The 22,851-nt window shown below is 55.6% G+C and overlaps 1 protein-coding gene across 3 annotated transcripts in view; it reads left to right on the top strand.

Annotated features, from left to right (window-relative positions):
- ZNF609 (zinc finger protein 609) overlaps window positions 1-22,851 on the top strand; it is a 73,659-nt gene that overhangs the window by 43,654 nt on the left and 7,154 nt on the right. For all 3 annotated transcript variants that reach the window (XM_075763966.1, XM_075763964.1, XM_075763965.1), the window contains exon 3: window positions 14,218-14,443. In XM_075763966.1, the coding sequence (XP_075620081.1) occupies window positions 14,218-14,443 (226 nt within the window). The remainder of the gene's footprint in view (window positions 1-14,217; window positions 14,444-22,851) is intronic.

Below are 22,851 nucleotides of genomic sequence, written 5' to 3'. Positions count from 1 at the left end.
CCATGGCCTCTGGGCCAGCTCTGAACTCTCAGCATTTCTTGGCAAGACAACCTTTTCATCATCCCTTGAAGCTGACCGTTTGGTGTGGAAAGCCTTGGGGAGCAGATAAGGGCTCCCCGATCCCTCCCCACCCCTCATCGAGGCAGGAGGGGAGGATGGAGGAGGGGGAAACACGCAGCCAGCAGGTAATTAACCCCAGCGCTTGCGTCTTGTTGGCATGTTTTGCCTCGGAAGAGCTCTCAGGGCAGTGTGCAGGCGTCGGGGTGCTCGGTGGCCACGGTGGACTTCCCTCGCTGAGCCGACGGCCGCTTTCCCAGGCTGAGTGGGGTGCTTGGGGTGCAGCGTCAGCGCTCCCCGTTCCTGCCAAGGGCTCCCTCTGTTCATGCCTCCCTTCATGGGCACAAAGAACCTCCAGGCTCTGGCTTACGAGTCTTTCCAAACAGGACTCGTGTTCTCCTCTGCGGGCTGCCTGTTTTGGCCGAGAGAACTGTGATTCCCTCGGCCCAGGGAAACGGTTGATTTTTAATGACGAGTGTCCAAGCTCGGGGCCGTGGTGGCCAGCAAAGCCCAATATGCAGCAGGGCGCCTCGAGCATGGCGTCCTTGTGCTAAAATGCCTGTATTTATTATTATTATGCTCTTTTTCTCATGATGTTAGGATTGCTGCGCCTTAGCTGGCTGTTAATTTGAAGAATCAATTAAATTCCAACAGGGCGGGGAATAAAATCGGTGAAGATCTGGGCTTGCTTATGGTGGGTCTATCGCTAGCAGCATCTTTGCTTTATTTTAGGGATGCTAACTAAAAATCCAGCATGTTGGTTGTTATAACCTTGTCTGGCTTTCAGCCCCACTGCTGCCCTGACCTTTGCGCCCGCCAGCCCCGGCATCTCGTTTTTGCACGTGCGTGTGCAAAAGGTGCTGCTGGGTGGAAAGAGGCACAGCAGCTGCTGGCGTCGGATGGTGGCAACTGGGTTTTTTTGGTGGCGACTGTTTTCCGTCTCATTTCAAAACAAGCGTTGGGCTTTGTTTTGCGGCGAAGAGGAGCGATTTCTTGTTAGCTGGAATTCGGTGACCCGTGGGTATCCCTGCACGCAGCCTGAGAAACGCGAGGTTAGAGGCTAAAAACCTTCCTGGAGCTTAATTGGGCTGGAAGAAAGCTTCAGCCATGGGTGGTGTCGGCATCCCCCTTTGGTGGGGGCTTATTTGGATTTCAGATGCAAGCTCTTCCCCTCGCTACGGTCTGGAGGAGCCGATGAAGCAGCCACTTGAAGCTATTTTTCTATTTTTACATCGAGTGCTCTCACGGAGGAGCACGGCTGCGGGCAGCGGTAGTCCTGTGATGCAAATCACGAAGCTGTGCTCCCTCGGATGTGCTGAAAGCCCTCGGCCTGGCTCCATCGCTCTCCGGCTGGTAGGTAGCCTGCAGGTGATGAGTTATGGTCTGGCTCAGCTCTAGCTCTTCTCCTCTTCTCCCCGGCTGCTCAGCTTCCCCGCGAGCGATCGATCCTCTGCAGTCGTGCTGCTCGACCGCCGGCGGCTGTCGGTTGTCAGCACAAAACCCTCCGGGTGAGACCTTCAGGCATCGCAGCCCAGCTGTGTCCAGCACCTGAGGCCGCGACGGCGGTGTGGGATTTGCAAGGCACTGCGGTTGACGCAAGGGTGGGTTTTTTGGGTTTTTTTTTTTTTTGGCGAGGGCAGCGCGGGAGAAACCGAACTGAGGATGAGTGACCGCGGCTGGACTCGTGCTGCACGGAGAGGTTGGTAGGAGCGGAGTTGTCTCGCTCAACACCGTCATGCTCGGGGTGTTAAAAATGGGCAGTGTTGAATGCCGCAACTCTGAGCAAAGCTGCGGTTGTTGATCCCGCTGGGCGCAAACCAGACTTGTCCTGTGGGACAGTTTGTTGGCAAAGCCCGGCTCAGGGTGGGATGTTCTCCCTCAGCATGGTGAAGCCCACGCTGCTGGGGCAGAACCTAGGTTGGCTCACCCTCCTCCTGGCAAGTGCTTTTGATCTGACCAGAGGCATTTGAGCCGAAAAAGGGAGAGCTGCTTTTCATGTCCGAGGCTGGAATTAAAATCCGGAGTGATGGTAGGCGATGGGAGCCTGTGGGAGCTCGTTCCTCCTCTTGCGACTCATCAATAGAGGTTTCATGGCAATACGGGCACGTGCCGTGCTGCTTTGGGGTCGGTGGGTGTGACCTGGCATCGTTCTGCTTGGGGGTTAGAGAGATAGCAGCTTGATTTCAATAATTAAAACAAAAAAAGAGGGAATTGGCTTGAAAAACTTCTGATCTAAATTGCTGCGTCCTGCAGGCACCAATGCCTGCGTGTTCCCGGCGGGAGCTGGCGGACACGGGCGCAAGCCGTTGTTTGAGGGATCGAGGAGAGCACAGCGCGTATCAGCCAGAATGGGAGTATTGGCTTGTGCCTCATTTCTCATCTTTGGAAAAAAAATTTGCTGGAAAAGGCAAAAAGCTGGGATTCGGGGAGCAGAGGGGGATGCAGGATTTGTGGGACCCAGCACAAAAAAATGAAGATACGCTATGTCACCTCCTCTTAGCGTGAAGTTTCCGTCCTGCGTGGCAGGAGACGGAGGCTTTTTCTCAAAAAGCGACGCTGGGAGCTGCTCCTCCGGATGCGAGTCCCCAAAGGGCAGCACCACGCTTGTCCCTGCTCTGCAGCCACCTGGTATGGGACACGCGTGGACACATCTTCCTCTCACTTGCCCACGTCCTCGAATATTATGTGATCGGGCTTATTTCTTGCTCGCTCCCCTCCTGTAATCTCCCCATCAGGCCATGGGACAGAGCTGGCTTTGTGTTTGGAAACCACCAGGATCTCTCCTGGCAACTTGAGTGAAACCTACAAAGAGGAGGAGATGAGAGCCAAGCGGGCAGCTTCCTAAACGTGCAGCCTGTGAGGGCTGGGACGTGAAAATCATACCAAAATAGGTCTTTAATATTAAATAGATGGAAGGAAGATGTCTTCCCTTGCCTGAGGGATAAATAGATCTGAAACTCCTCCTAGACTTTGGTGCTTATCACATCTGAAATACGTGTGTCTCGCTCTGGAATTTAGCCTCTCTCTGCAAATACCCAGCTACGACACGCACGGAAAATGTTCCTGCTTTTGTGGTGTGCGCGCAGCGTGCCGGCACGTCTCCGGCAAATGGGTTTGCTTCTTTTCCCCCAGATCTGTAGCTGGGTGCAACCCGTGGTTGGGAGAGGGGAATGAGACATGACGTTTCTCAGTGTGGCACCAAGGCAAGGCTTGAAGCTGCTTGTGGTCCTCTGATGCCCTCAAAGCGATGCTCCCCTGGTGCTAGATCTCCTCCAGGAGCAGTGTGGGTGGCTCAGGAGATGCACCCTGCTTCGTGGGACCTTGTGTTGTCTCCTTCCCTCCCACCCCTTCCCCAAGCGAATTTTATAGGTAGGAGTGCTGAGCGCACAGCTTGGCTTCTTCTCGTGCCTTGGAGACAGGAGTCCACGAGACCCTCAAGGCCAAACGTTGTTTGTAGCTGTAGGTTATTTGGTTTCTTACACAGGAGAACTGCTTAGAAAATACTCCAGCTCACCAAGTGCCGTTTGTAGGTAGAGCGATGCGATGAGAGAAGCCGTGAATGTGGCTATTGGCGATTTCAGAGCCCGGGGCTGGGGATCTGGGGTGGCAGCAGCACTTGGGTGGCTGAGGGGTGCCATGGGGAGAGATGTGGGTGCTTTGTGATACCGACAGAGAGACATGGGGAGGGGGAAAGGCGGAGAGCAGGGGGAAGGATGAAGCATTTTCCCGCTTGGAAAATACTGGCGTGCTTAGGAACAATTTCACTGCCAGGACGTGGGGGCCAACATCTTTCTTAAACGTTCCTATCCTTGATTCATTCCATTCTTCCTTGCTGTCACCCTCTGCATCACCCTGCGTAATTCCTCTCTCCTTTTGGTATTTTCATCCACCGTGTGTTTGTCGATTACGACTGTGTCCCCATGTAGCTGTTGCTGAGCCAAGTTATCCATATTTAGCTCTTTTAATCTCCTCTTCCAAACCAATCCCTTCAGCCTCCTCGTTATTTTTGTTCCTCTTCTCTGAACTTCTTCCAGTTTGTCCTTCTCGGTCATGAGATGTCCAGAGCTAAGTGCAAACGCTTTTCTCTTGAGAAGAGCCATCAGGGCAAAACTATTAAATTCCTCCTCCTTTGATACTGTGTCCAAACTGTGTTGGGGTTGAGAGGTGAGAAGGGTTTGGTGTAGACACGGCTGTGCAAAGTACTGTTTGCTGCTCCTGGCTCTGCCTCTGGATCTCTTTTGCAAGCTCGTCTCAATGCATTAGTACCTGGTTTCCCAGTGGCTCTGGAAGATAGGACAAGCGTAGCTGGGCCATCTTGGTGACACCGTTCTGTGCCACCTCTGTGCTTAGAGGAACCTCTAGGCCATATTGCACAGACCAAGAGAGTAGATTTAGATTGGACATAATTTTTTTTAATGAGAGTGGTGAGACACTGGAAGAGGTTACCCAGAGAAGCTGTGGATGCCACATCATTGGAAGTGTTCAAGGTTAGGTTGGATGGGGCTTTGAGCAACCTGACCTAATGAAAGATGTCCCTGCTTGTGACAGGTGGTTTGGACTAGATGATCTTTGAAGGTCCCTTCCAACACAAATCATTCAATGGTGCTGAGATGGCATCTTGGAGATGATTCCATTCTAGATCATCAGAAGGACCACCTTGGGGTAGTCCTCAACTGGCATATGAATGTCCTTAACTCCATATCCCCAGCACTTCTCTTGTATGGTGAACCCAAGTGTGACTGACACTTGCTTTTGGACCCATTTGCAGCCCGTGGATGTTGGGAGATGTAACCCAGTGCTGTAGTTCTGGCTGTTGTAGGAAGTATGGCCATCCCTGTGCCGCGTTGCCAGTGCACACCGACTTTACAGCTTGGTTGATGAAAACACCTGCAAGTCAAGCCCATCTTTTCACCCCAGACCCCGCCTGTTGTTTCTCTTTGAAAACTCAGGGGCCTGTTTTCACATCATCTTTTGCGCTTTACCGGATGTTAAAGCTGACTTCTTAGTGGTGTGATAAAATCTCATCTGTGCACGAGGTTGTGTTGTCCCTCATGGGTCCTTTGGCTTGGCAGCAACGGCAGAGTGGTTGTGGTGGCTTGTGGGCTGGGCTTTGTCCCTTCTCACCTGGGAACAGGTGCTAGCAGTGGAGTTGCTCTGCATACTGGGATGGATGGGGAGAAAGGTGGTTCCTGGACCATGCGCCCAGCAAGCAGAGAAACCCCTCCTAGATGAGACAGGTCGGAGCCCGGCTCATTTTTGCTGAAAGTCTTTGATCCATTTCCTCCCTTCTCCATTTACTAGAGTCCAATTTTATACCAAAATTGTTAGTAAATCCTGAGCTGTCTCCCCTCTGGTTGACTTATACGTACTGCAACTTTCCAAAGATCAGAACTTTGTGCAAGATACTATGCCTGGATGGGCATCATGAATTAATTAAATGATTTAATTATTAATGCTCTGAGTTTGCACGTATGTGTGTGTGCTTGTGTGGCTGTGCCCTGGCATGAATTGCTGGAGCCCAGCAGCCACAGCTTCCGGGTGCTGGAGGTTTAGACCTGCCAAGTGTCTGCCTTGGCTTGTCGTCCTCGGTTGCTCATCCTGGTCAAGGTTTATTGGTAACTTTTGGGTTCTCATCATCTCCAGAGGGCATGTTTTCAGTCTCCTTTATAGTGCCCAGCAAATCGAGAGTATCACGTTTTTCTGACCTCTTTGAAGGTGATGGAGGAGTCAGGTATCCTCCAAGAGGGACCTAGCCCAGGGTGTTCGCATGAGGACCTCTAACTGCGGTGGGAACCTCCCATTTAGAGCTCATGCTGGTGTATACCTGGCATGGGTGTGGTGATGCTTGCAGTAGGAACTTCAAGCGTAATATCCTTCTCCTTAAAAACAGATGTTAACTGCTTTATGGATGGCCTCCTGGGAGTTACGAGATTACCTACGCTTACTGGCAGGGCTGACCTGTTGATCTGCCTAGATGGAAATGCCAAGCTCTGTCATACGTTCTTCGTCCCTAGAGCTACTTGAGTGCTGGGTCGTTCCTGGATGAACCTGTGGCCCTGATGCTCAGGATCCCGGCCAGAGTGCTCTGTAGCACAAGACAGACCCCGTAGGTCTCGTTGCCCGCTGGGGAGGTGGCAGGATTAAAGCAACTCACCACAAAGATGCTGCTTTTTCATGTGATTTCCCTTCCTGCTTTGCGGATTTGGGTTTTAGGGTTGTCTCTAGCTTGGCTGTTTGCAACCTCCGTATCCTTTGGCCGGGTTTTATATAGCCAGTGGTTATCAGCGGGCTTTTAATGGCAGCTGGAGCTGCATCGTACCACGGCAAGTGGTTTGTGAAAGGCCTCCCGGATTTATATCCTCCTTCCAGGAGATTGATGGACCGAGGCGCTCATGAAACCTTTTATGTTGTTCCTTTGCCTGCTCTAATGTGCTGGTCAAAGAGTGCTGGTATTAATGGTGGCCATTTGAGCACTGCTCAGATTTGGGCGTGAATTTTACCTGGTCCAAGGAAGAAAATGTGTCTGCTTCATTGTCATCGTGGCTTTGGTCCTCTTGCTTCTGGTCTTCCTACATGAATAGCTTTTAGTGGGAACAGACCAGAAAACGAACGTGGGGGTAGAGCGGCCGGGGAACGGCGGCTGGAGGAGCCTGGTGTAGGTGGGCATCACGAGCTGGGGGGCGTTTCAGGGACTTGAAGAGCTGTCTTGTGCGAGAAAGTTGAGTGCAGGCCTGGGACCTTGATGGGGAGCCAGATGATGGCCTCCAGCCCAGAAGATGACATGTATGTCTCTGAAGGGAACCACTGAAGAGCTGGGCAGCATTGGTGGTTGAGAAGGTCCCCAGGAAAGGGGCCTGCTGTGTCTCCCATGGAGCAGGGGGATCCTTTTTCTGCTCAGGTAGAGATGCCTGGTTATTTTGTTGGGTTTGAGGGAAAGAAAATAAATAAAAGCAAGACTTTGCCCCATGGTGGTTCTTCCACTTAGCATCTTGGCTTGAAGGACACATGGCCGGTGTCAGCAGTGCAGGGGAGGCTGGAGGCAGAGCAGCAATATAAGAAGCCAACCACGCGTCAGTGACGTTGGCCATGTTGACAGGAAGGGGAGCGTGGGATGGGGGGGCTTAATGTGAGACCTGGGTTCCCAGTGGGAAGTAGCTTGCTGTCGTCAGAGCTTTGCTGCTCGGACGGCACTGCCGGAGGTGAGGATGACTCCCGTGATGAGGAGCAGCCTCTGTGTGGCAGCAGCAGTGCTGAAGAAGAGGCCAAAGGCTGGTTTGTCAACATGGAGGGTGGTTGCAGCCATCTGCAGTCAGGCTCTGTGTTTCCAACCATCTCTGCCCTCCCTCGATCCAGACGCATCTCCTGTGCTTTCCTGTGTTTTAATTCAATAAAGGAGGTGCACCAGCCGCAGCCGCTCCGTGGGATATTGGTTGTTGGCAGTAGGTGAACCGAGACCCCCAACATGTCCTCAGTCAACTGGTGGGACCAATGCACAGAGGCCCCAGCTTGGATTTCTTCTTTCCCATGTCTCTTGCTCACGTCAGCTGTCCCCTTTCATTGCTGCTCTTTGCTACCTCTCTCCTACCGGAGACACTTTTTTTCCCCCCCCCGTTCCTAGAGCAGATCTGATAGTCTTGTAAGTGGTTGGAGCAGGTGACTTGGTGCCAGCACGTCTGTCTTGGATACTATTCCTGGCTTTATTGAAGACACGGTAATACGCAAGACTGTGCCTCTGCGGCGTCTACCTCCTCTTGATCTCGAAACGCTGCAAGCGCTGAGATAAGACTGGTTGTGTTCAAGCAGGGATTTTATTCCCCTCTCTGCTGGAGAGCGGCAGCCTGGGGAGGGAAAGCGGCTCGTTGGAGGCCCTGCTGGGTAATATTTGATTTTCTCCAGCTGCCTGGCTGGGGTTGATATGCATACGAGCGTCTGGATCACCTGGGAGCAGTGTTTGGATCAGTCCCTCATTGCCAGTTTGGTGGGAGGTTGTACCTCCAGCGTTACCGGGTGGGCTGTCGTGCCCCGATCTACCTGTTACCAAAACCGTGTCTGTTTTCAGCGGTGCTGGCAGCGGGGGCATGAGCTCCATTCAGAAGTAAGTCCTCATCCAGGCTTTGGTTTTTGTGGTGCGCTCCTGTGTGTCTGGGCCAGGCTTCCCCAGCCGGGTCCTCCCCAAAATGCTCAGGTAAAGATGAGTCTGGGTTTGAAAAGCGCCCGCAGACCCCAGACGGCATGCCGCGTTGTGCTGGCCATCCGGCCACCGTCTCTTCCTGCCGTTCTGCAAGGACCTGCCAGCCAGGGAAGGGGTTTCCATGAATGGAGGCAAAGCTCTTCCGCGCAGGGGATGGCTGGACCTCGGAGCTGGGCTGTGGGTGTTTGACGTGGCCAGGAGAGGACGCGCAGGCAGCCTTTTGCAGGCAGCGCCTTCCTGTCGCACACCGTGCCGTCAACGGCCTCCCGGCTGGGGGATGCCGTGAATCTCAAGCAGATGTCTGCGGAGGTGAGAACAGACGGCGAGGAGCACTGGGGACAAGCCACCAAGGAATGCGGGGGAGAATTGGCCTCTCCCGGTTTGGTTTTGGGGGGACAGCGAGAGTCCTGGGTGGCTCGCCGTCTCCCTCCCAGCTTTCCTTGCAGCCTGGGGCTGGCTTGACCTGCCAGCTCCTGAGGACAAGCTGCATCATCCAAGGAGGGAAATTGGGACTGCTGCTCCTTAAAAATCTTTAGTTCCCATCCAAATTGGCTGGCTCTTCTGGTGATGGCACTGGCCACGAGGACCCGCGCTTGCTTGTCCTCTCTGCAGAATGAATTTGGGGAGTGCGATACTGAGCCTGCTCCGCTCTGCGGCACAGGGAAGTATTAATCCTTCCTCGTTGTGGCATGTATTGCTTCGTGCTAGAGGGAGCTGTGGGGAATGACAATCCTCCTTTTTTCTTGGACCAGCTGCCCTGATGTCCTGTGGGCTCAGATTTGCCGAGTAAGAAACCCCGTGTCCTCCCTGAGCGCCTTCCCGCGGTCCGTAGAAATAACTGGCTTTGTTTTATTTAAGCTGGCATTTTTCCAGGAAAGGGAAATTTTCTTCTAAAACAGATTTCTTTTTTTTACATCTCGATGTCAGCAACCTCAATCTCCAGCCAGCAAGAGGGAAGAGCAGCGGGCAACATTGTCGGGTTCGGTGCTCCTGACCACGTTCCCGGCTCCGTCCTTGGACCTGACGCTTGTGCCACCATTATTTCCCTGCACGTGGGGTTTTGTTGGAAGCTCTTGTTGGATACTTCTTGCTGGGGTCCAGACCAATCCAGCCAGCAAACAGTCAGGGTCTTCTGGAGCCTCCTCCACGCTGCCTGGGGTTGTGTGCCTCCAGCGTCGCTGCGGGACGTGACTGGGAGTTCTGGGCAAGTCTGCTGGAGCTTATTGAGCAATGCTTGCAAGTAGATTCAAGGTTGAATTGTAGGTGTGGTGGGCGCCGGTGCCAACAAAGGGATTTGTCTTTAGACTCTGCATACCCAGCTTTGGGGGTCACTTTGGAGAAGACTTCGGTTCCTCTTTGAAGTCCTTGCCGAGGTCACCGGCAGTGGGGAAGGAGGCACCTCGCCTGCTGCAGTTTTGAGGTTTGGAGATGCCCACCAAAGATGCTCCTCAACTGGGTGGATCTGCTCCCTGGTTATCTGTCTTCAAGGAGATGGAAGCTCACGTTCCCAGGTCCTGCTCCGAGAAGGCAAAGTTGTTGGGGATGCTGTGACCAAGCAGGACAATAATGACAACACCAAAGCTCCCAAATGTTGGCTGAGCCATGCAATGACCTGGGAAGTGTTGGCTGCAGCCTCAAGCAACGTTCCTATGATGGAGCAGTTTTGGTCCATGTTTTTTCTCCTGGCACATAATTGTGACCCATAATTAGGGTCCCCCTTGGCTTTTGTTGTCTATCTGCGTTTGCAGGAGTTGGAGGACTCTTCCAGATAAGAAAAATGGGCCACTGCACTGTGTAGCTCGTTAATTTGGGGATATGCTGGAAGCATGGCACCATCTCAGAGGCATCAGTGGTCTGATGCTGACCACTGCAAGGTCCTCGCTGACAAACGGGGTGCAGCTCTGCAGGTGCCCTACACCACGTGGTTGTTCCCACCCTCTCTGCCCTTGTAGATGCACCACAAATATCTCTGCTGGTCACTCTTCTCCAGGTTTTTGGTCTCCCTGTTGGCTTTTATTGCTCAAAAAAGCATTTTTCTTGCCCGGTTGACTTTGATTATTTGGAACAAGCCAAAATACGCATAAATACGAGTGGGTGGTCTGGGTGATTTTAGGAGTTCGCATCAAAATTAGCACGATATTTTTATTGTTGATGTGCCCTCTTTTTCCCATTAGCTAATTGCTGCTGTGGTGTCCCCTTAACAGCGACTGATGTTAACGAAGCCGCGCTGGCACAGCTCTAAGATGGCAGGAGCTGCTTTGTGTGCGTCTTCCGTGCCAGCACCCACCGCTGCACTTCCCTTCCCTGCACGTGGGACCCTGTCCCACCTTCGAGTGAGGGCTGTGACGAGGGGTAGGTCTTAATTGCCCACCCGGTGCCCTTTCCCCAGGAACGGCATCGCGTGGTGCCGTCGGCATCGCCCTGGACTCTCGGTAGATTTGCCTTTTTTTTTTTTCTTCTTTTTTTTTTTTTTCCTGCCCCCCCCCCTCATCGAGTAACGCTTGCGCTGGCCGCCGCCTGGGCTTGGCTCCGTTCCACTTCTGTCCTCGGCAGTGGTGAAAGCACGTTCCTCGTGATGGGAAAGCCTCCGCGAGAAACACAAAGGGCTTTCATTAGGGGAGGCAGCGGCGGGCGGACGCGGACGGCCAGCGCCGGTACAGGGAAGCTTCACCCCACGTAACTCTTGCGGAGAGGCTGCCGGAGACATATAAGCTCCCTCCAGCAGCGAGCGTGTAGCGGCTGTGTTTGCGCTCGCCGGCATTTAATCTTAGAGCCTACCCGGCAAGGAAAGAGAAATAAATTTTCCTTCTGCAAAGGGGATTTAGGGCCCGGAAGCGTTAAGTGATTTGCTCGGGGGGTGGCGTGCGTCGGAGCTGGAAGCCAGGAGGATGCAGGGCTTGCTTTGGGGAGCTGGAGATCTCTTCCAGCTCCATCCTCGCTGGCTGGAGGGGATGCGAAAGCCGCCGCTCGAGGGTACGAGTGCTGCCCAGTGGCCCCGATGCTGGCATCTCCCTTGGCTTCTGGCCCGGCGGAGGGAGCTGGGTCCCTGCCGGTGGGGAGAGTGGCCGGCAGAGCTGCCCCGTGGTACCCAGGGCTGCCTAAGCTGCCCCCGGCCGTCCCGCAGCCACCATGGGTGAATCTCCTGACCTTGCTCGGTAAAGCAGGAGGATGAAAAGCCATGGCGCTGGGAGATAAGACATGCGCCGGGGTGGAGAGGGGGGGGAGGATGAATTCAGGGATGGATCCATCAGCCTTTTCCTCTGGCATGGCTTTTGGCTTTTTTTTGGATGTGTCCCAGCGAGATGGCTCCGTTCCTGCCCTCGCCCTTGGAGAGCCACCCTGGGCCTTTTTATTTTGCTCTTGAGCTTTGGGCAAGGGAGCAGGAGAGCTGCCTCGTCTCCCCACAGTTGCTAAACGAAGCTCTGTTTGTTCCAGTACAGGGTGAAATATGAAATCCCATCAAGCCGCCTCGCTTATTAGAGAGATCTCAGCGAGCTGCTTATTATGCACCGTGGCGTAATGCAGATTACGAATGTGACCGGGCGATAATTAGCAGAGCTGGAACTGTAATTAAACGCTCCTGTGCTGCTCTGTGGTTTCTGTCGCAAAGTGGAAGGAAGCTGAACGGTTTCAAAACCCGCAGGTCCTCGGCGTGCGCACGCGGCCGCCGCTCCCCGTCACCACCCGGGGTTCTGCTGCTGCCCAGCACGGTCAGGGAGCCCTGCCTGGTTCCTCTCTGGCTATTTCACTGCCGGAGACTCGCTTCTGGTCTGCAAAACGTGGCGTTGAGGAGCGGTTTGTTTTCTTGAGGCCCTTCAAAGGAGCCTCACGCTTCCTTTGAGCATGTTTCTTGCCCTGGATCCACCGAGATGTGCAGGATGAGGCTGCTGTATTTTAGGGGGGTGATTTGTCAGCGGGGGCACAGCCCTCCTCTCCGGCAGGCTCATGGTTTGGGTTTTGTTTTTTTTGTTTTTTTTTTTTTAAGCCAAAACCACCCTTCTCAAAGCCCGCGGGATGCAGCTGGGGCACCGGCCGTTGGGCAGCCTCGGAGGCGGGTGGCGATGGAGAGCTGGGGCTGGGCTCCTGGGGGAGAGCTGGTCCTGCTGGTTGGGCTCCGAGGCGGTCCATGGGGAAAAGGGCTGCGGAGCAGGAGCTGTGCTGCCGGCAGAGGGGATCCTGTGGTCCAGCCACTGCTGCTCGAGACCTCCAGGCCATCTTTAACGAGGGCTGGATGCGCTCTGACGAGCTGTCTGGAGAGAGGTCGGACGCAGGAGGACAGGGAGAGGGCTGTGGGCATGCGGGAGGTGCTTTATGTTCTCTGGCTGGAAGAGCAAATCCACTTGCCCTGGCAGAGCCAGATCTCCGAATTCTCTGTGGGGGTCCCATTCGTGTCCCCTGCCCGTAGCCACCCCCGTGGGAGCGGGCAGAAGTCGCAGGGCGGATGCGATGTCCTCCTCTCTGCTCCTCTGCCTAGAGATTTGCCTCTTGCACCTTCTCCACTTGCGGATGGCGTGCGTGTTGCTGAAGACACGGAGAGGCTTTGCGAGGTCACAGGATAGATGATGGGGAGATGGGACGCTCCAGCCACAGGTTGGACATGCAAGTTTCTCGCTGGCGTTCTTTGTCTTGCTTAAAGGATAGAGGCGCGTGAGCAAGAGAGGGAGCAGATAATTTTGGTAGCTCATCAGGACCAGGACACCAGTTCAGGGAGGGAGTCTGACCATTTGGTGGCTGTCAGCAGCGTTGGCCAAGGAGGCCCAGCAGTGAAGTGATCATGGGCTGGTATCTGGGTCCGCTCTTGGTGACTGGCAAGCTTGGCCTGTCCGGGGTTATCATCTCTCCTCAGCAGAGGCTTAGGAGGACATCTCGGTGTAGTGCTGGATGCTCTAGAGAGATCTTCCCCTGCTTGAAACTGAAACCCAGGTCAGCGCTCGCTGATGGTTTGATTAGTTGCCTCAGTTTGCTTCTCTTTTGAGGTTGCTCAATATCTCATCAAGATCATAAACCGTAAAGAGCAGAGGTCTGAGCTGAGGATGAGCAGTTAGCCCCAAATCTGCTGCAAATCCTCGTGAGCCAAAGCGAGGGGATGACTGACTGTGGTTGGCTTGGCTGATGAACCCTGAAGGACAGGAAGGTCTCCACCCTACCCTTCCCTTGGCCAGCAGCAAAATCAGCCCGTCAGCCATCCTTCTCCTAACACTGCTGTAATCTGCTAGCGTGGCAGAGCGGCCAAGGACCTTGGCTCGTCAGCAGCAGGGTGACTTGGCCGTAGTTTCACTTGGCGTTGTTGGCTTGTTGGCTTTCCAAGCCCAGCTCTGGCCGTGAGATGCGGTTTCCACACGCAAGGAGAGGACGAGGGCTGGCGCGGTTGGATCAACCGGATCAGGCTCAGATACTTGCGCAGAGAAGAGGGACGCGATCTGAATGCCTGTGTCTTCAGGTGGTCACAGGGTAGATTTGGGAGGAGGAGGATGTTGGTTTTCATGGGCGCTGGAGGGAAACCGCTACTCGTTTGTCCTGTCCTGCCAGTTGAGCCTGTAATATTTTTTTTTTTTTTCTTCTGAGCCATCAGGTCCAAAGTCATTGACTGCGTTAACATCTGAGCAGTAGCCAAAAGGCATCCTGACCGGGGATGGTTACACCGGCAAAAGCCGTCGGGGAAGGAACTTGGCACAAACTCTTTCAGCAGGAGGGCAGATATCTCCCACGGAGGGATTTTTGGGTGTGATCTATATGACTACAGAGTGCCGGCTCTTCAGGGTTGCGTGGGTATGGGCACGCCAGGGTGGGAGAGACCTGCGAGATCCTTGTCCTCTGACGGGGTGTGGGACTTGAAGTGCCTGCTGGCACAGGCATCCAGAAGGTGCCAGCCCTGGGCTTGAGGTTCTCCAGGAATGTAGATGCCTGTTGATACTTGCTCTCCTTCCCGTATTCCCAACGCTGACCGGCATGTTTCTCCTTCCCCACAGATGGAGTCTCCAGTCTCTACGCCTGCGGTGTTGCCCTTGCACCTCCTTGTCCCCGTCGTCAACAATGACATCTCGTCGCCTTGCGAGCAGATCATGGTACGCACCCGCTCGGTGGGAGTGAACACCTGCGACGTGGCCCTGGCCACCGAGCCCGAGTGCCTGGGCCCCTGCGAGCCCGGGACCAGCGTGAACCTGGAGGGCATTGTCTGGCAAGAGACAGAGGATGGTAAGTGTCACCAGAGAGCTTTTTGCTCTCCTACAGTGTCATTTTGGAGTTACGGCAGTCCCTTTCTTCCCGTGTCCCTGCTGTGATGGTTGTTGGCACGTTTTCTCCGTGCCATCTGGGTGGTCAGGACACAGAGGAGCCCTTAATTTGTCCAGCAAAGAGAGTCACGGGCCAAAACTTGCGTCAGCCCAATGCGTTGCGTTATCCCCTCGCCCAGACAGCGGGCAAAAATCTAAGCTGCCGTTTCTCTGCCTTTCTGCAAGACCTAACTTGTTCTGGAGGTACCAGAGGAAAGGCCGTGCCAGCCTGCACGGGAACTCGACGGAGCTGACTTCGTTTCTGCTTGGCAACCCACAGGTCTGTCACAAAAACGCTCAAACCCTGGGAAGCGGCAGAAATCTCCTGCTGGATTAAAAAAACCCAGCGGAGCTTTCAAAATTGACTCGGTGGGAGATCAGGCTCTCGTCTCTCTTGCCAAGCCAATCGAAGCTTTTCCCCCCCCCCCGCCGCCCCGCTGGAGCTCGTCTCATCTGCGCGTAGCTCGGTTTGCTTTCCCAGGTCCTTTGATGGGTTTTCGTTGCTGTTGGGGTTCTGCCAAGGAACGCGGGGATGAATAGGTGGCTCAGTGGACCATGGCGAGTGCTGGAACCTGGCCTTCCCTCCAGCCTCGTTGGGATGCTGGAGGTTTCTGCTTCGGGAAGCTCAGCGCGAGCTCCTCATACTTGTGTCTGGCTTCAGCTGGGGTCTGGAAGCAGAAACAGGGCCCAGGAGCACAAGACTGAGAAAGAGCAGCGGTGGTGGAAGCCAGCTGAAGGTTCACCTCCTGCCCGGTAACCAGGAGCTCCTCTCGGACGTCTGCTCCAGCTCTTCCATCACCGCTGCGCGTGGGGAACGAAGCTGTTGGCCTTAATCCCCTGGCCACTCTTCACTGCGACGGTCTTCGTTGTCTCTGATGGAAGCTGAACTGAAAGCTGCGTTCCCATGAGCTGCTGCTGGGGGGTTCCCTCCTTACCCCGTGCTTTGGGAAGACTGGCATGGGCCCTGTTTGCCTTTCCTCTCTCCTTACTGGGAAACTGGTTTTGAAACTGCGATCGATGCAGGACCGAGTGCTGCGATGGCCCCCAATGTGGAGCTGGTGACCACCGAAATCGTTCCCGTTGGGAAAGGCATCGTGACCTGAGCTATTTGGGAAGAGAGGAGTGCATGGACCATGCTGGGGGAGGCTGCTAGCTTGGGGTGGGGACCTCCACACTCCTCTACCATCCGCTCAGTACGGACAAACCCATCCAGACTGAGGCAACCGGCAGCTGTGAGTGTGTTTTTTCTGCTGCTCCGAGGCAGAAAGATGCCACGCGGCGTAAAATCAGACCCAAGGATCCTCCTCTTTGAGCTAGGCTTGCTGGTGGGGACAAGGAAACGCAAAGCAGAAGCGTTCAGGACCCTGCTCTGCACGCCCCAGGGCTGGGGGGATCTGCTCAGAGGAAACCTGTGGAAGGTCTTTGCCCCCCACCTCCCCATCCCCACCAGCGTGCCATTGTGCCATGATTTCCCTCATTCCAAAAGCCCCGGTGCTGCAGAGTTCGCTGAAAATCCCAGGACTGCTGGAGACCCCCACGGGCAGCAGCGAAGCTGCTGAGAGCTTGGACCTTGTAGGGTTTGGGGGTTTTTTTGGGTGGAAATCAGGAGAAGAGGCTTGTGGTGGGCAGAGGAGCCCACGTGGCCATGTTAGGAGGGATGAATAGATCATCCCCGAGGCAGAGTGTGTAAAAACATGTCCCCTCCCACCAGTTCCTGGCTGAGACGCAGTGACGTGGGAGCAGTTCCTGGTTTCCCCTCCCTTTTCTCCTGCTCCTCACCCCGCTGTGAAGCTCCGCGGCCCGTCTGCCTGTCCATCCGCATTACCCCTCGCTTCCGCAGCCACCGTTGCACAGCGTGCCTCGGAGGCACCCTGCGATTTCCCACAGCCTGGCTATTTTTGGTCTAAACTCATGCAAAGATCCTTCTCCACCGGCTGCTGCTTGGTTGCCGCTGCCGGCAGTGATGACTTCTACGGCCAGCCCTGCAGAAGTCAAATCCTGCCCTTGCCTTGGGTTGCTTCTGGTCTGCTGCGCGCGTTGGCTCCTGTCGTAGCCGAATCTCTCATCCTCAGGTGAAAATTCAGGGTGAAACCTGAATCATTCCCATTGTTACTGGGCGGGGGAGAGGGGGAAGGAGGTCAAGGGCGATGCTGGAGGAGATGCTGGACCTGCCTGTCCAAAGCTGGAGCTTGTGAAGGGTGTAGGGACGCAGCGAGCATCTCCCTTTGCCCAAAGGATACAGGGGAGAAAGCTGCACCAAGGGCATGTCTACGAAGCCAAACGAGGTGCTTTCAGCACACACCTGTGTGCCTGGAGACTATCCCCATGGTGTCCAGAGGGACCTCAGCACCCTCACCCAGAGGGATCCATCTCTCCCCCTGCTCCTCGTGATGCTGCAGCCTCGCTGGACCCCTTGGAAGGACCCCAGCGCAGCAGGAGCAGCTCTTGGCTTGCATCAAGTGTCTTCTCCGGTGGTGGAGAGGAGCTTGCTGGCTCCACTGCAGCAGCTGCTTCCTCCCCAGGAGCGTTTGGCACGGGGAGGCGCAGAATTAATTGCTCCCACTTACATCCCGGCTTCCCAAGCGAGGATGCTGTCGGCACTTCAGGGTCTCCAGGAGCCCCCTGCCACTGGGGGAGTCTCTCGGGAGATGGGCATCTCTTCTCGGCGACGCGATGCCTCCTTGAAAATTGGATTTGCGTCGGACGTGTCCCTTAGGCTCCCACGGTAATTGCTCTGACGCGGACCTTTTTGCAAACTGCTCTTCTCCCAACCGCGTTAATGGCGTGTGCGCCCGAGACGAGGGGATCTGCGTTCCTCTGTGCACGCTGGCAAAAGCGTATTTGGGCTTGGGCGGTTGCAAAACCTCCCTTCCCGTAGGGTGGGGTAGAGGAAGGCAATGTGGTTCTTCGACCAGAGCTCCCTTCTTGTAGAAAATGGCTTTTGTGTCAGCCGTGGGGCTGCAAAAGAGAGAAAGAGGCCTAAAGCCAAAGTCCGGCAACACTGGAGCGACCTCGGAAGGAGCCTCACGACGTCCCTCCTGCCGCAAACACCGGCTTTGTCCTCTCCCCCCTCTAGAAAACCTTCTGCGAGACCGTGACATCCCAGCGGGCTCCCACCGCCAGACATCTGGTGCCAGGCTCGTGGCTCTGCTCCACCGCAGCTCCAGGTTGGTGTTGGGCTGAGGTCTGGTCTTGCCGGCGGCAGGCGCCAGTCGTGTGGGCTCTCCTGTGGCCACGCTGGTGACGCCGTCCCTCTGCCGAGCCCGTCTTGCACAGGGGAGCGTGTTTTATTGAAGCGCCTTTGGTGAGAGCAGCTGTCTCGGCAGTTTCCCTAATTCTGTTAGGTGTGATTTCGATCTTCAGGAACTATTAACTGATCTAATTATACCAGAAAGCATCGCTCCGTTAGCTGCCTCGTTAGCTGCCGGGTCTCCTCCACCTTCCTCCGCGGAGCTGGTGTCACCTGGCTCAGAGCACGTCACCTCCTCGCAGCGGGTGGACTGTGTCCTGGCACCGCGCCGGAGTCTTGACACACAAACCTTCTGAGCAACGAGAATTGTGCCGTGGCAGCACCGCAGCAAACTCTGTCCGCGTCCCTTCCTCCGGCTCCGTGCTGGAACGGCAGCAGCAGGTCGCCCACAGCCGAGCTTCGCGTGCTCTGGGTATTTGGATTGCACTTTTGGAAACATCTCGTGAGGGTACGATGGAACGGGAGCGTCCTCAGGGTCTGCGGATGCCAACGTGGACGCGTCCATGGACGCAGCAGGAGAGGGGTGCAGTAGGTTGGGAGAGGATGGGGAAGGTTTGGAGGCTGAGGGCAAAGACCGGAAGATTTTACCACAACTGTGAGGAAGCCTGACCCCAAATTTGATGGCTTTGCTCATTAAATGTGCTGTGTTGCCATTACCTGCTGCCTTCAGTTGTGACTCCGGTTGCTCTTTGCCCCTGGGGATGTTTTGAAAGAGACACGTGCCGAGATTGCGCTGCTTATGGGGGGGCTTTGGGGCTGCAGAGGGGGCTACGCCATCCCCTGCGTGCACGTTCCGCTCTTTGTAACCGTGTGTGCTCGAACCCGGGAACAGGAGGTGAGGTTTTAAGGCTGATGCAGCAAAGGCGAGGAGCGGGAATATGGATTTCTCGTTTGCTTTAATGGCATTTTCCAAAGTAACGAGCGGTTGTAAATCCCCTCCAAGGTTGCTGAGCCAACGCGCAGGCTCAGCACGCTCCTCGGAAGCCTCCTAAAGCCGTGACAACGCGGCTGTGACCGCTCTCATCTTCAGATCAGCGATCCAGCAGCTTGCTCCGGGTGGGAGCATCATCCGGCGCCGCTCGGTGACGGGGCATCTCATCTCCAGCGCCGCGAGGGTTGCTGGTGTTTCGGGCTGCTGCCTCGCACACTCCTCCCGTTTCCCGCTGGCTGAGGAGGCTGCAAACCCCCCCCCAGGGTGATGGCTGCTTGCGGGTCGGCGTAGAGAAGCCGAGCTTTATTATGCCTCGTTCCCCAGTGCTCCCCGAGCGCCGCCGCTTCGTGTCTAATATCTGCCGGCTCGACAGCGCAGGGAGCCGGAGGAGAGCTAACGCACCGCTTATCGCTCTCAAAGCATCTGTCAGCTTTGTACGGAGGCTGTTTTATCAACAGGTGAGCAATATTCCGCTCCAGACAGGACTATTGCTCGTGTCCATCTCCCTAAGGGCACGTCTGTGGCTGCCCCAGGTAACACCAGCTGGGCCTCCTGCTTTAGCTGCCGAGCGCTGGATTAAAGGGCTTGTTTACGAGAAGGTTCTCGAGCTGCAAGCTGCTCTGCCAAGCTTTCCTGGGAGCTAAATTGGTTTTGATACCTCTGCTTCCCTTCTCTGGGGATGGAGGTCTGGGCTGCTCGCAGGTGGCCCCGGGGATTTGGTGCTGTGGCTGTGCTCTGCCAAGCCTTGAGAGGCGCCAAGGTCCCCAAAATCCTGGAGGCATCTTCTGGATGAGCTTCAGGTCATACTTTGGTCACCAGGCCCCACAAACACACCCTTGCTGGCTGCTTGCCCTTTGGTATGACCCAAGATGAAGGTTTCCCTGCTGCTTTTTCCATGTTCCACCATCCGAGGCTCCTCTCGCAGCCCTCCTGTCCCCTGGAAAGCAGGGCGTTAGATGGCCAGCGACAGTAACCCACCATCCGAGCATCCATCCCTGTATGGTTTAATGGAAAGATCCTGTCTCCCTCTGGCCCTGCCTGGGAGATTGTTTTGGGTTTGCATGCCAAGGTTTTGGTGGGGGGGGGGGGGTGCTGCAGGGGTGGCCTCTGTGAGAAGACACCAGAAGCTGCCCCCATGTTGGACAGAACAGCTCCAGCCGGCTCCAAGATGGACCTGTCACTGGCCAAAGCTGAGCCCATCAGTGACTTTGGTAGCGCCTCTGGGATAACAGAGTTCAGAAGGGGAAAAAAACCACCAGGAGCAATTGCAGCCAGAGAGGGGAGTGAGAAGATGTGAGAGGAACAACTCTGCAGACACCCAGGTCGGTGGAGGAGGAGGAGGAGATGCTCCAGGCGCTGGAGCAGAGATTCCCCCTGCAGCCCATGGAGGGAGGATGAGGGGGTGTAGAGATTCCACCTGCAGCCCGTGGAGGACCCCACGCCGGAGCAGGTGGAGGCACCTGAAGGAGGCTGTGACCCCGTGGGAAGCCCGCGCTGGAGCAAGCTCCTGGCAGGACCTGTGGATCCGTGGAGAGAGGAGCCCACGCCAGAGCAGGTTTGCTGGCAGGACTTGTGACCCCGTGGGGGACCCACACTGGAGCAGTTTGCTCCTGAAGGTCTGCACCCTGTGGAAGAGACCCATGCTGGAGCAGTTGGTGAAGAACTGCAGCCTGTGGGAAGGACTCACGCTGGAGAAGTTGGTGGAGGACTGTCTCCCCTGGGAGGGACCCCACGCTGGAGCAGGGGTGGAGTGTGAGAAGGAAGGAGCGTCAGAGACAACGTGTGATGAACTGACCACAACCTCCATTCCCTGTTCCCCTGCGCTGCCCCAGGGGGAGGAGGGAGAGAAGCCAGGAGAGAAGCTGAGCCCAGGAGGAAGGGAGGGGTGGGGGAAGGTGTTTCAAGATTTGGTTTTATTTCTCATTATCCTGCTCTGAATTGATTGGCAATAAATGAAATTAATTTCCCCAAGTCGAGTCTGTTTTGCCTGTGACCATAATTACTGAGCGATCTCTCTCCTCACTGGGCGAGGTGGCCCTTGTGCTGGCCATCCTCTGACTGTGGTGTCCTCTGGCAGCAGCAGCAGAACTGTTGCGTGACATGACGGCCGTGCAGCACCTTTGGGTGTTGTGTCCCAAAGCCTGGGAGCTACAGGCCAGGCCAGGCTCCCTGCACCCAAGCAGGGCTTACGGCAAAGCTGGAGCATCCCAAAAGTGATGTGGCTGGAGGGGGAATGAGTTGAAGGGCTATCCTAAAGCCAGGACATCCCAAAGATGATTCAGCTGGAGGAGAAATCATGGAAGAAGGGGCATCCCAAAGCTGGGGATGTCCTGAAGATGATGTGGCTGGAAGAGAAATTAATGGGAGAAGGGTCATCCCAAAGCTGGGGGCATCTCAAAGGTGACGCAGCTGGAGGAGGAATTCATGGAAGAAGGACCTTGAACCCCTGCAGGTGCTGGAGGCTTGGTGGTGTCCTGGAGCAGAATCAGTGCAGGATGGATCCCTGCTCCTGCTCACCGATGCAGATGGGATGTTGTGAGGCTACACCAACCCTGGGTCTGAGCTGGTTCACAGACCTGCAGGCAAACTGCTTCTCCTTGGGGTGGGAGATAACCACTGGCTGTCATCCCTTTGCCTTGCAAAGGTCTCCTGCACCCCAAAATTAGGGGAAAGCTAGCATAGCTCTCAGTGGTTGTCCTCTCCAGCTGGAGAGGCAACATCTCCTTGCTCCCCACAAAGCTGGGGATGTTCCTCCAGCCACCCTAGCAGTCCTCAAAATGCTTGAGGACCTGGCCTTGCTGGAGACAGCTCAGTAGCATCATGGCTGGGTGGTGTTGAGGCACACGATGGGCTCAGAGCATCCCTGCTGGCCACGGGTGCTGCTCAGCAGGCTTTCGAGATGTTCTTGGTTGGGCTTGGGGGTTTCATCTTTGCAAAAGTGTGATGGCTCCTGGTGCCCACAGCCCCGGTCCACGAGCAGACACCACCACCTACATAGTAACATGGAAGAGCTGCACTCCAGGAAGGACGATCCATCAGAAAGGCTTAGTCTGGTCTAATTTAGGTCTTCATTGGGACAGAGGACTTCATCCCACGTCCTCACCAGCTGGGTGCATCTACTGAGCCCCAGCTCCGCTGCTTCAGAGCACCCAGGCGGGGACCGTGCGAGGACCAGACAATGCTTTTTTGCATCCTCCTGCTCCCTTCATCTCTTAATCCTGTAAAAACGGATAATCATCTCGTACGTTGCCTTCCCAGACAGCAACCTGGCACCATCAACCCACCATTAATTTTTCCTGCCGGAGCCGGGACATCCATCAGGCCGGGATGCTGAGCAGTTTTCACCCAGATTTGGGTGCTGTCGATTGCTTAAGAGCCTCAAAGGTGTCACTTTCCCATGAAACCAGGTGGGAATGGAGTTATCCGAGTAGGATTCCTCCTCTGCAAGAGCATCGCTGCCGCCTCTCCGTGCACGAGCATCTCCAGGCGAAGGGACGCGAGGGCATTGCCTGCTCGCTGCCCGCCCTTGCCCTGCTCGTCATCCTGCCGCGGGAGTGGGACACGACGGGTGAAAAAAGCTGCTTAGGATCTATCCCCGGGTTTTAAATTGTCCTGGGTTATTGTTGGAGGATTAGGAGGGGATTTGGTATGATTGGTTGCAGCGGGTTAAATATAGGCTGGTGTGTGTTGGAGGGTTGACGCTCCAACGGGGAAGGGAGGGAGGGACGGCTGCGTGCTGGCTCGTTTCGTCCCTTCGTCTTTCATCTCTTTCCTGTGATCGCTGCAGCGGGGGAAAAAAAAAATGCCGGCACGTCCTTTCTAATACCGCACGCCGGCCCCGGGATGCGCAAGAGCCTCCAGTGGCTTGTCGTGCAATTAACTTCCAGCGGCGCGTGGTCTTCGCTGGCTTCAAAGAGGGATTGAACAGGCACTGGCTGCGCGGCGGGGAGGGAGGGATGAGCTGGTCCCTGGGATGGGGCTGCCAGTCCCTCGGTGGTCGCTTGGACCTCCCGCGGCTCCTGGGGCATCCCGCAACGGCTCTAGAGGTGCCCTGGGGATGGCGGGTTTGGGCTGAGGCGTGGGATGCAGCTGGCAGCTTCCCTGGATTTTAAGGAAAGGGGGGGATGAGCTCCTGCCTGCCAAAAAGAGC

Source organism: Balearica regulorum, chromosome 12 (genome assembly GCF_011004875.1).
Source record: "Balearica regulorum gibbericeps isolate bBalReg1 chromosome 12, bBalReg1.pri, whole genome shotgun sequence".
NCBI classification, from domain to species: domain Eukaryota; kingdom Metazoa; phylum Chordata; class Aves; order Gruiformes; family Gruidae; genus Balearica; species Balearica regulorum.
The sequence above is the reverse complement of the archived record's forward strand: the minus strand, read 5'-3'. Positions and strand labels throughout refer to the sequence as shown.